The sequence below is a fragment of the Parasteatoda tepidariorum genome, chromosome 11 (assembly GCF_982258835.1).
Source record: "Parasteatoda tepidariorum strain Cologne lab strain chromosome 11, Ptep-v5.0, whole genome shotgun sequence".
Classification (NCBI taxonomy): Eukaryota; Metazoa; Arthropoda; class Arachnida; order Araneae; family Theridiidae; genus Parasteatoda; species Parasteatoda tepidariorum.
In genome coordinates, this window is record NC_141765.1 from 77,871,965 (window position 1) to 77,885,939 (window position 13,975).

At 25.1% G+C, this 13,975-nt stretch overlaps 1 protein-coding gene across 1 annotated transcript in view; it reads right to left on the minus strand.

Moving 5' to 3' along the window:
- The window catches only part of l(3)73Ah (polycomb group ring finger 3-like lethal (3) 73Ah), a 102,372-nt gene that overhangs the window by 3,473 nt on the left and 84,924 nt on the right, over window positions 1-13,975 (minus strand). The window contains exon 7 of the mRNA XM_087154921.1: window positions 7,569-7,628. Coding sequence (XP_087011047.1) covers window positions 7,569-7,628 — 60 coding nt within the window. The remainder of the gene's footprint in view (window positions 1-7,568; window positions 7,629-13,975) is intronic.

The following is a 13,975-nucleotide window of genomic DNA, read 5'->3' on the forward strand; positions in this document are numbered from 1 at the left end:
TTTACGAATATCATTATTTCATATTATTATTAATTAACAATATAAATTTAAAACAACTAACTTTTAATTTTGTAAAAATTTTAATGCATTTCCAGAGACATTTAAGAAAAACTGTAGAGAAACCCTGTTGTAAATCAAGCTTTGCAAAAGCTACAAAATTATATAATCCAATTAACAATTGAAAAGTAAAAACAATCAACACTGTATTCCTTGAAGCAAACTGCTGTTCAAAGTAAAAGAGGTGGAAAAAGCAAATTTTATTTATTAAAATTATTTCTTACTTGCCAACAGCTCATGCTTTGACAGTAATTTTTCCACCCTAATATATTTAAGTCGCCCCGTGGCTGAGCGGTAGCACTTCGCGCTGTCGTGCCACAGGTCCCTGGTTCGTTCCTCGGGCCAGGCAAGGTTGACTCAGCCTTTCATCCCTTCAGTGGGTCTGAGTTTAGTAGTTTTAGTAATATATTAAGTGGTAGGAAAAATTAAACTTGGCAACTTTATTTAGTTAATTTGACTTACAATAATTTTTACCACCACTACATCTAAACAATTTAAACAAATTCTGGTGACACTGCAGTCAAAGTAAAAGAGGTTGAAAAAGTCAATTTTATTTATTGAAATTTATTTATACTTCCCAACTGACATTTTGAGTTATTTTTTTCAAATATATTAAGTGGTAGGAAAAATTCAACTTGACAACTTTATTTTTTATTTAAATAATTTGACTTACAATAATTTTGACTATCCCTACATCTAAACAATTTAAACAAATTCTGGTGATACTTCAGGGAAAAGTTTTGGTGCTGGCAAAATTAAACAAACTAAGCATACTAAAATAGTTAATTCTCTATAAATTCAAATATTGTAAGGAGATAGGAATTTTGGGTTGGCATGCTTGCTTATTTGCTTTTTATACTTAAAAATTATGTTTACTTATAAAAAGTAGCTTGTTAAATGACAATTTTTATTGTTATATTTTCCATATGATGGGTTGTAACTGTAATTGAAGTAAAGCACTCGTACAACAGCCCATTTCTCAGCCAGAAGGGTCATAGAGGTTAAGGTTTGAAATTGAAAGCCTAATCGCAGCATTTTGTGCTTATACTATATTTTTTTTTTGCATTTTATGTATATCTTTGCAATTAATTGTTCAAAAAAAATAATAAATACAGTTGTGAAATTCGTTTACACACAAAATAATGGCAAGAATTTTAAATAAGTAATTACTATTCTATTAATTAAAGTGTTCTATTAAGCAAAGTTTCTATTAATTAATTGTGAGAAAAAGTTTATTATGTCTGATTTTAAAATTTGATTTGTCATGACATCTTTGGTGACCTTTTAAACTTTGAGAATTGAGAAAAGTCTGATTGTTGAATTGAAACTTAATATTTTTTTCATTTTGCTTAATATACATTATGAAACAAAGAAAAAAAACATGTGTAAAAGAAATTGGAGAATAAAATTAAAGCAATACATTTGTACTCAGCCATCTCAATTTTTAAATTGTACTTGATGTCTCACTGTTACTTTGTGACCATAATACTTTTAAAAACTGAGCAATTTCTAGTAACTATGATTGACATTAAGTTAAGCAAAGCATTTTTTTAGGAATTTCCATAAAATAATTAAAAACAGACAAAATTGCTAAAACAAAAGAAAATCAAATTAGTAATAAGTATACAGCAATTAAATAAAATTTTTTGCAAAATGTTTAGAATCACAGTAAGATAATGAGAGTAAAATAAAATAAATTTAGGCATTTGAAACAAGACGTTAAAGGTGATGAAAAAGAACAACAAAAAAAATCAATATAGTAACATCAATATTCCAGTTAGAAATAAATTAACATAATATGAATCATTCTATTCGAAAATGAATTTTTTCTGAAAAAAATTTCAAATAGAAAATTCTAATAAAGAACAATAACAAGACAAGATTGTTAAATACGAAAATGATATAGATATAAAATATAAAAAATACAAATATAAAAAAAATTAACTTACAAGAATTTCAAAGCAAATTAGTTATCAGTGCCTTGGATTAAAGAATATTCTTAGAATTTCATATCTTTTCTTACATTCATTTAGAGAATTGCATTATTACCATATAAATTTTGTGATAAACCAAAGTAAATTGGTTAAGTAATTTTATGTATGCTTGTGGTTAGGCTTTAGGAAACTGTGACCTATGATATAAGATAGCTATCTTTTCAAACTTTTTTTATTTCACATCTTACTTCCTTTTTTATTTTAAAAGGGTACTAATTAAACAAGACAAGACAGTAAAATAAAAATAATATAGTTGTAAAACAAAAACATAAAAAAAATTACCTTATAAGAATTTCAAAGCAAACAAATTATTCTTACCTTAGCCCAAAGAACTTAAAAATAACATAAAAAATTCACTTACAAGAATGACATTTAAAATTATAAATAAATTAGATTCAAAATATGGATTTAAGATTAAGGACATTAGTAGATATATTTATTATATTAGATTAAATAGATAATAATAAGTAACTGGACATAGGCTGACTTGATAATGCTACTTAATAGGCTTATAATAGGCTGACTTAATGACTTTAGTAATTGACTTTATAACGAACCATAAATAAAGAAACTGTATACAAATAGTAGTGGGAAAATTCCATGACACTGCATGAGTAAAAGAATTAACATTTGAATAAGTTTAAAGAAAAATTAAAAAATAACTGCCTAAATATTCAGTGCTTTTTTTAAATATTTTATTCTTTAGTTTAGCCTTATGGTTATGTACTACAATACATGATTTTTATTCGTTTCATACAAAAGTAGGAAATTGAGTTTGAGGTTCATGCATTAGATTATTATATTAACAACTGCTGCATTAGTAACAACACCACCTATATCTTAAATTCATAGCTTCCAACCAAGAAACAGGCATGTCAACATTTAAATTTGTGTTCAGTAGGTGTGATTTAAGAAGAAAAAAAAAAAGAGTTGCCAAATGTTACCCAAAAGAAGATCAGACTTGGAAAAGTTAAAAATATTTAAAATTATTTACAAAATTTGAAAACCAAATGAAATCAAAAGAATGCAATGTTATGTCTCTTTTTATTAATTTTCTATTTCAAGCATCTATATTTTTTAGTCCTGCATCAATATTTTGTTTTGAAAATTTGTACATATAAAATCATTTAAATTTGTTAACTCAAAACAAATTTGATAAAAGAATATCTAAAGAAACTTGTTAATTTTAAATAAAAAAAATACAGAATGGTTTTGCTGCAAACATACATACTTATAAAATAAATCTTATCAATTTTCATGTTTTAACTTATATTACTAAAGAGAAATTAACTTAATAAATAGATTTAGGAACAGGTTTGCTAAAACCTGAATTGAAGAGCTTTTGTTTAAATATTAGACTTCTGAATTAATAATAAACTTGTATTAAACTTATTTTCTTTTTGAGAATTTTAGTTTTAAAAAGTGACTCATATTATGAAAACAAACAATTTAACTTCCTAAACTATAAAAATTTAAAAAAAACTCATTTCATATTTTACCCAACTACACTCCTTGTCAATTTAATAAAACAAGCGCAACATACTATTGAGTTTATAAAATGAAGTGAAGAAAAAGTTATCAAATTATGGTCAAAATAGAAAAATTTAAAATAACTGAATTGATATCATTTGAAATGTAATGAAAGCTAATTCAACCATGATTTCACTTTATTTAGACTATTTTAAACAGAATGAGTACACATTTGATAGAAAGCATGTTCATTAGCTCTATTCAGATTACAACTGTTATATTATTTTTCTAATTGAAACTTCCTGCATATGTGTATTTATACATGAACTATTATTCTTGAAAGACTGGTATGGTTTTGGATTTTTTCACTTCATTAATGAATGTAAGATTATCATTTTTCCCTACTTGATACCTAATAAATTTTGTAAAAAACATCTTTAATTACTTGCCCCTGAAACTGATTAATAAAATTTTACTCACACATAAAGTGCCCTCTATATTTATGATTAAATAGACATGCAATTTACGTTAAAAGTATGCTTGAAATATTTCGATTCTAAAAAGTTAAAACTGTTTTGCTAATATAAAAAACAGTAAAATCTGTTTACGATACACTTAAGCCTTAGATTAGCAGAAATGCTTGCTAAGGAGTTGCCTTATGTATTTAGATGTAAATACGAGACCTTGCTAAGTGTATCAATGAATGTCGTTAGCTTCGACATATCAAATACAATCGATTGTAAAAACTGTACCAAATGATTATTAACTTTGACACACATGATAAATAATGAAATTAAAATATCATTTTTCTGTGCAAAAAGATATTTTTTTCATGGTAATAGATTTTATTTTTGTCTTTTTCGCTGAATTCTTCCTTTTGAGCGATTTTTTTTTATTTAAAAAAATAAACCGTGAAAAATTTTTGCAAATTTTTTTATTACACTTTTTTTTTTCACTTAGAAAAGTTTTTTTGCAATTATATTTTGAAATTGCTAATATGTTTTTGAAAAAAAATGTTTCAACATTTTCTAAATAATTAAATGTGAGATAATCATGCCTTAAACATGAATTGCATTTATTTTCTTTTTTAAACATATAATAATGATTAAATTAAAACTAGGTAATGATTTTACAATATCTAGTTGTACTGTTAAAATTATTGCTCAAAACACTATAAATAATAATTATTTTTTAAGAAGGATTCACTTTAGAAAGGAAAAATTGAGATAAAATAAAATAAAAAATAATTAGACAAGAACATTTACAGAAAAAGTAAAGCCGATAATACTGTTGAAAATTTAAATTGACAAATGCAAACTAGCTTTTAATATATACACATCATTATCAAATAATAAAGCGACTTATTTTTTTTAGAAATCGAAATAAATGTTTTTTTCTCTATGTTTTTGATTAAAAATATAATATATATATATATATATATAAAAATAGAGTTTACAAAATTAAATAAATCCTTCTCTTATTGACTTGATTTTATATGCAAGGTTTTAGAAAATAAAATATTTTCACTTAGCTAAGATTATCCCAGCTTTTGCATATTTTTATTATTTGAAAGAAACACATTTAAAATGTAGCAGTTTCAGGTAGTATTCTTTTTTTCATCAACCACAAAGAATACAAAATATTGATTGCAGTAAACAGGTTGTGAGAGAAAGTTTCCTTTGTGTCGGACTTATTACAGAAGGCATGTCTTTTTTTCTTAATTTAACACAATTGGGATTAGTTTTACACAAAATGTACTTTGTAGAAATGATTTTTTTCTCCTAATTTTCAAAATCAGATAATTATTATTTCTTGCTCTGAGATAAGTCTTAAAGTAAAATGTTAAACGTTTTAAGCATAAGACACTTAGACATCTGTTATATGGAACATTGGTTGATTTTTAGTATTGTCAGCATTTTTAGTACAAGTTTAGATAAGCGCTTAAAAAAAACTGTATTTTCGAAGAGAAAGTATTTTAATTTACATTTATTTGTGTTAATTACTACAGACTAATTTTCTTTCCCATACTAAACAAAAAAGTGTTTATCCCACCTTTAAAAATACCTTTGTTCAAAATAAATTATCATGATTTGGTGATTCTAAAAATATGAAGTAACAATTTTAACATACAGTAACTAATAATATAAATTTCTTTCATGTATTTTATTACATTTATATGGAGAAAATGATAAATTAAAAATGAATGATTTTTTTTCATCTCAGTCCTGTTAACTTTTATTTATTTTATCTCATTAGTAATTCAGCATCTTCTAATTATAAAATTCTAATGATATTTTAATAATATTTTATTCCTCAATCAAGAAGTAAAGTTAAAAAAAAAGAAAATTTTAGTTAAGAGTGTGTAGTAAAAAATTCCTAAAAAATATTATCAAAAACTAATATAATGCATAAGAATAAAATTTTTTTTAAAGAATTTGAAGGAAAATTCAGCATTTATTAGTATGATCAAAATGGTAGAAACATAAAAATACTTAATAATACCTAAATATTTTAGTTCCTACAGTTGTTAAAATTACGCAAATTAAATTTATTAATAGTTTTCCTCACATATTAAAGCAAATCAATTTATTTAAAGTTTTACAGTCTCCTATTTATCAGAACATATAAGACAGTTTAATATTTTCAAGTCATTTTCAAATATTAATCTCTTCTAAACCAGTTAGTTGAATATGTAGTCGAAAGTTATTTCTTGAATGAAATCTAAAAAATCAATTTCCTACTCGCAAAATGTTTAGAAATTGATAATAATCCATTTTGGGTTTAATGAGATTAGTCATGTCTCCGACCATGCTAGATTTTAGTGTTCAAGGTTGCCACTTTTTAAGCATGATCACCGTTGAACACGGATTTAAGTTTAGTTTCAGATTGTGCTTATTCTAACCTAAATTAGCAAGGTTTCTGAATATGGGCTTAGTCTAAAACAGAAAAATTTACAAGTGCCTGCAAACTATATATTAAATACTGACGGCTTTAATAACATAAGTCAGAGTCTACCTATAACAGAATGGGATTTGAGACCTTAAGCAAAGGTAAATTTCTTGAAATGGTTACTGTAATCCTTAATTCTTGGTACTTAAAATTGTAAATAGAATGCATTTCCTCCAAAAATAAAACAATTTTTGCTTTATATATTAGAGATAAGCATATGGCAATTTTATATAATAGTTATAACAAATGAAATATTTCATAATAGAGAAAACAATATGTATAATTCTATTTTATACAGAAATGGTGATAATGTGATATGAAGATACTGTTTAAGTAAATATAAAAGGAAAGAAAGAAATAATTTAATTCACTAAGAAGAAGATATAACTTATCACAAAAACATTAATTGAATAACAAATGATTTTGAGATCGGAAAATCTTATTGAATACCAAATAGAACGATAGTTTGATAGTCCCATTCACATCACATGAGCGATCAAGAAAAAGAAAACATGGGAGTAGATATATAACACCACTGCTATATATTCATTGCACCAATGAATAAATTTATAATACTTCCCAAAATATCAGTTGACTTTAAACTTCATTTGAATGAAAGACTAATTTACTAAAATGAACTAAGTGAGTTATGGAAAAGGAAGATAAGACATTACAAATTAATTTGGATTAGTTTATTTTTTAAAAATGAACAATACATACAAAGAAGTTTGAAAAACAGAATAAAATACTATGTCCATTTCTTAAACACACATTTCAAGCTAAGTCCATTCGCGTAAACATGTATTCCAAATGTTCCTTAACCGTTCCTCTAGAAATATGAAATATCTCATAATGCTTCCTACATGGGCATTGTTTGTATTAATATTGCCAAAGCAAAACATATCAATACAGTAGTATGAGCACCAAAACTAAATAAACTGATTGGAAAATTAAGTTCTATCAAGGAAAAATTACAAAAATTCAAGAGAAAAATACAAAAAAAAAAATAAATAAATAAATAAAAACATGCACACAAATAGGAACATACAAGAACATATAAAGAGAGAAGGTAGAATGGATGTTATATGTAGTACTTACTAATATCATGCAGAAATGACTTAGAAATATTTTCGTAACTAAGTTGTCAGATTTCAATATCTGAAATTAAAGCATAATAGAGGGTAGTGTGATATATTTTAAGGAGCATTAAAACTGAAGAAAAGAATTTAATGCATATTATATATATAAATGTGAATTTAGTGACTAATTTCTTTCAGATTTTTTTCCACCTCTAATTCTTTATACTTAGTAAAATATTAGCCATACAAAGTCAATCTATGGTATTTCAAGTATCTGAGGTATTTCTCTCACTTTAGTTTGTGTTAAAAATATAAAATTGTGAATTCTAAACTTATTCTTCAAGCATAAATTTTTGCTTACTTTCTTAATAAAAATAAATAGTTATATGTAAAAATTTAAGTATTTGAGGTTTTAGATTTAATAAAAATTTTGTATGGGTAAGAAGAAAAAAACAGTTGAACAGAAGAGGAGAAAAGTTATTGAATAGATTAAAGTTAAAGGTTTTAAAGAAGAATGCATTAAAAATAATTTAATATCATAATCATTAATTTCAAAATATAATATTTGGGTCTTTCGAAATAATCAGTTGTTAATTACTCTTTCCATTAATCTAGAAAACAATCGAAACATATATTTTCCACATAGGATTTAAATTTTAGATTACGTTACCTAGGTTTTGTACATGATGTCTTAGTTTTCTGCTTGCTGAGATATTGTTTTCTTATATATACATATTCATAAGAAAACTTGCTGCTGAATGTAGGTTAGGAACAAACTCCTTTCAAAATCAGTGGTAGATTTAATTCCTGTTGTTTTCATCTACTTTTTTTTAATAAAAAAATGTATGTTGTAAAAATGTAATTGTTTTTCAAGCTTTTTTTCATAACTAATTATATCAATAAGCCCATCACTATTTTGATAAAAAAGTTTTCATATCCTGCTTAGACACTGTGAGATGATTTGATGGTCTCCCTTTAAGATTTGCATTAACACAATGCAGAAAAAAAGAAGCATATTCTTGAAGTTATACATACTATTATAGAACGAAATTTCTAATAAAATAATGCTTAGGAATAGATACACAAATCAGGCATGAAAATAGCTGAACTGTGTAACAAATCCAAGATAAAAACATTATTTTGACTGATGATTTTATATGCATGAAACATAAAAGATTAAGTTGTGACAATCAAACACATGTTCTTTATGTTGACTCCAAAAACACATATTTAATTGTTGATGAGACCTGACTGCTTTTTTCTACAACAAATCCTTTCCTGTTATTCAATAATGGGAAAAAATTTTGAGAAAAATAACTACTCCACCAAAATTTATAGTAAAAGGTTAATAAATTAAAGTTAATAAAATGAGTATTTAGACATATATATCTGTAAAACGCTTCACAGGAAGTGTAATTCACTTTTCAAAAAATATTGAAGCACTTAAAATATACAAAAAGAAAGGATATTATGCCCTATAAAAAATTCCATTCATTATTGAGAGGAAGGATGCCACAACATGCAGGACACATTTTAATATGGAAAAACAGTAAATTGAGCGATTCATATACAAATATTTAATAGTTTATAGCAGTCAAACAACTATTGAGGCTATAAGAAGCAAATTTACTTGTTCTTAGCACAGTAAAAGCCTGGCTATCTCCAACTTGACCTATAGGAAAGCTTAAGAAACCAGAATTTCAAAAAAAAAAAAAAAAAAAATTCTTAAAATATCTTTTTAGCAAAAAGAGAAACAATTGGAACTTTTGTACACCCACTGCAAAATACCGATGTTGAGACCAGGTCCAGTTTCAAGAAAATATGCAAATTCCTCCACCTTAGTAAGAGAAGGGAGAGAATATGAATTGAAAAAAAAAGAAAAGAAATTAATATGAAGATTGTGTTGTATGGTGTTTTGATTTGTGCCTATTTGCATTTATCTTCATTAAACTCATAACCATTTAATCAGTAATATCTTATAGAAAAAATAAAACAAGCATAATAAATAAGAAGTAGATTTGGACTGAATAAAAATAATTTTTCTGTCTGCTTCCCACATAGCAATTTAAATTAAATAATTAATTTAAATAAAAAACTTTTTTATTTTCTTAACTTTCTCTAAAATAAGGTAATATGTAAAACAGATTTTCAGCATTCTAGTCTTGTTTTAAGAATAATTTTTTTTCTCATAAACTTTCGTTTTATCAACATTTTTAATGGTGGTTCTTTTTTTAAAAATCAGTTCTGCAATAAATTTTTTATATTAAAACATTATCCAAAAAAATAAGCAAGAAAATTATATTTTCAGCTTTAAATTCAGTTTTAGTAATTACTAGTTTAGTTTAGTTTTTGCAATTTATCTTTTGCTTTTTTTTATAGCTGTTAGGAAGTCTTTTATTTATCTATTTTTTCTATAACTAGCTATTTTGACCTTCAGTTTTTTATTGTTTTCTTTCTGCTTCATGCAGTTTTTTTCATTTAACAATAGTTTTCTTTAACGTTTTTATCATGAACTAGCATTTTTTCCTAAAAACACAGTAATATGAAACACCAAGACCTTCAACATTAAATAATAAAAATAGATAACTGATTAAAAAAAAATTCTTCCTCTATTGTATTTTTCTTACTTATTAATTCAGTTTCTTTAAATTTGTTACTTTCAATACTTTTTAGGGACAACTATTTTAGTTTATTCTTTCTTGATTGTTATAAGCATCCTTTTCAAACATAGTTTGTTTCTATGAAGAAAAATAGGGGAATTTTACAAACTAAGAATCTTGGCACCCAAGTGTTGGGAATTTTTGTTTATCTGGAATTCGCTGGTACCCACACTTTTGGGATAGTCGAGCTTTCACTACACAAGTAACTAAGAAAAACATGAACAATTTACAGCACTATGCTGCTTGACTAACATCTAAATTACATAAAAAATTTTTAGTTGCCAACTTTGTTCATTTAACAAATACTTTCTCTTACTTCTACAATTGATGTATCAGCTCAATTTTAATATGAAAGTTTGTTCAAGAAAGTTGTTGTAGTTACAATTGAAGAATAACATTAAAACCGAATCCTTTTGTCAATATTAAATAAAACAGTACTGAAGGAGTTAAAAAAAATAAATAAATTATACAAATTGTGACACAAATTGATATTTAAGTGAAGAAAAAAAATTATTAATGGGCGATTGAGTGTTGAAGCATTAAGTGAAATTCATATTTCAATTAATTATATATATATATATATACGGTATGAAGTCCCATTTCTGGACGTCTGTTTATTGAAAACGTCTATTTTCCAGTGATGTTTTAAGTCTAAAGAAACTTAACTTTTTTCCTTTATTAAAAAGAGAAAAAAATTTTTTTTTTTTTTACGTTTGCGATTTTTAAAAAAAAGTATTAGTAAAAGAAATTTTTTTACTTTTTCTTCTTGCTGTTTCTCAGAAAGCTACATTTATTCTGTTTTAATAATAGTAAAAAGAGTTGTTGAAAAAAAATAACTTTTGGGAGAATAAACTATGAATATTAATGAAGCTGAATATAATAGTGTTGGAGAAGAACATCAGCAGGACGAAATTTGTTTCACTCTAAATTATAGATGTTTTTATAAAAAAATACTCAAATCTGTTCCTTGTTTTAGATTTTTTAAAATTAAATCTGACTAATTTTTACTACTTCTTGCTGTTTCTCTGATAAATACATTTATTCTGTTTTAATAACAGTAAAAAGTTATAGAAAAACAAACTTTGGGGAGAAAAATAAACTATGTATACTAATAAAGCTGAATATAATAGTGTTTGAATAGAGCATCAGCAGATGAAATTAGTTTCACTTTAAATTATGGATGTTTTTATTAAAAAAATACTCAAATCTGTCCCCTGTTTTAATGTTATTTCTGTCTGATTATCTATGCTGATAATTCTTCACAACATCAGGGAAAAAAGAGAAAAACTTTATATTCATCAAGACAGAAAGTTATTGTTTGCTCCTTTTCATTATTTTTTTAATAAATATACATTATCATATTAAATATATAGTTTCATAAATGTCATTCAATCTGCAAGAAAATGCTAGTGTGATTGACACTAATTATCAGTTATCTATTTATAATCGTTATTGAATAGCACGTTTTAATGTTGATTTACCACAAAAGACACAGAAAAAAACATTTTCCAGACACATGTTGAAGTTCCGACAATCCCGCATATGGGACTTTATACTGTATATGTATGCATGTATATATGTATGTATATAAACATATATATAAGAATAAAAGGCAAAGAATCTTAAAAATTATACGTAAGTAATCTCTACTTATTGTGCGCACAAAAAGAGTTGATGAAAATCAGTGGAAATTTAACACCAAATTACAATATAATAAAAAATATTGGCCTCATAGTGAACCAAAATAAATCAAGATAAAATCTTTAAAAAAAATCAGGACATTTTTTGGAATTATTTAAATATATTAGACTTTGTTTCAAAAATGGCAAAAAACAAACTAAATAAAGTATAATATGCTTTACTTAAATATGATAAAGGTAAATTTTATCATGAATAATAATAAAATAGGTCAATTTTTTTTTAGTTTCAGAATTAAATTCTTTAAAACAGAAAATGTTAACAATTTCCAACTTAATTTTATTAATTGAGCAGTGAAGAACTCATAAGAGTTTGAGATAAAGACATAGACATTTTTTTAGCATTATTGAATTAAAATGTAATCAATTATAAACTAGGTAATATTCCCTTCTACAAAAAATTTTTTAAAAAAAATTGTAGTACTCAACTTTATTCACCAAATAATTTTAAAATAAGGCTTTAATAATATTGAAACAAAACAATGAATAGGCCACTGAATATTTTAATACTGAAATAATTTAGAGGGAATGATCCCTCAATTTAGTATTTACAAATTCTATAATATGATTACTATAATATTGATGGGAAAATATCATTTCTAACATCAGATGAAAGAAACAAATTAATTACTGTGAACTTAAAAAAATTCCATTCCTACAAGATTTGTAACAGTATTTGCTAAAAATAGGAAATAAGAGTATGACATCTGACTTTATCACCATAACAATTTGTTAATGTACTATACATATTGGATGAGTTTCTTTAATAAAAAATGACAAATGGCTTTTAATAAAATTCCAAAAAGTTTTCAGAAAAGGAATCCTGCAGGATCTATATCTCTAAACCATATATACTATTAGTGGACAGTCCTTAAGCTTGAACTATCAAATGTGATTTTTGCTAGCATTATTAATTAAAATAAAAAGGTGTTGAATCATAAAATCTAAATATTTTGATTCTTCAAGTCTATTATTTCAAAATTCACATTTGTATTCATTAAAAAATTAGATGTTCTGAACAGGCACAAAGATCCAGAATATCAGGACAAAATAGTTTTCATCCTGATAATCAGGAATAACTACGAACCCTGAATTTATAAACAAAATGCCCAACACTCATGAGTAGAATAAGGAATTACTTGTCTGAGGGGATATATATGTTATTATTTTCATCATGTTTATAGTACTATTTTTAGCTCAAAGTGATAGAGTACAGCAAATGCAGGGGTCTGTCCAGAAGTTTTGTGAAAGGTTCGTTTTTGTAAAATTTTGAAAAAATTACTCATAATTTGTGAATATAAAATAATTGTTAAGTCACATTCTTTCAATCAGGGTCTGCTTTTGTGAATTTGTGCAAATAGAGTCCGTTATTGCAAAAAAACTTTTTCAAAGAGTTTTTAGATTGTAAAGACATACAAGATTATGCTCAACACTGTAAAATTATAATTAAAAAAATTAAATTTTAAAAAATAAACAGCAATTGCTGCTACTATTTTAGAGATGCAACATACAAATATTTGGTATTTAGCCTATACTGCTGTACGCAGAATATTCATTCCGGACGAATAAAGGAAGGAGCTTCTGCCGAAGACAAAACTTAGTTCGTTTGCATTTGTCTATCTTTCCCTCCCTTCTGGGGAAGGATTTATTCGATTAACAAAACAATAATGAAGATAAAAAAATTTGTGAAGGGTCCGATTAAAAGATAAATTATTTTGTGAAGAGTTCGTTTTTAAGTTAAACTATTTTGTGAAGGGTCCGTTTTTATGAAAAGATATTTTGTGAAGGGTCCATTAACGGACCCAAATTTCTTCTAAACAGATCCCTGAAATGTAACATAGAATATAGTCATTACTGTTTGTCCAATTACACATACAGAAACTAGTACTGTTTGCTTTTTATTTTTATTGAGAAATAATTCTAAAAAGCTAGTTTCTAAATATTATGTTAATATATTAGTATTTGGTTCTTAGATAAAAATTATAAAACATTCTCCAAGTTAGTAACCTTTTAAACTTTTATGTAGAGTAGAACTAATTTAAGAATATAAATATCAATCTTGAAGTACC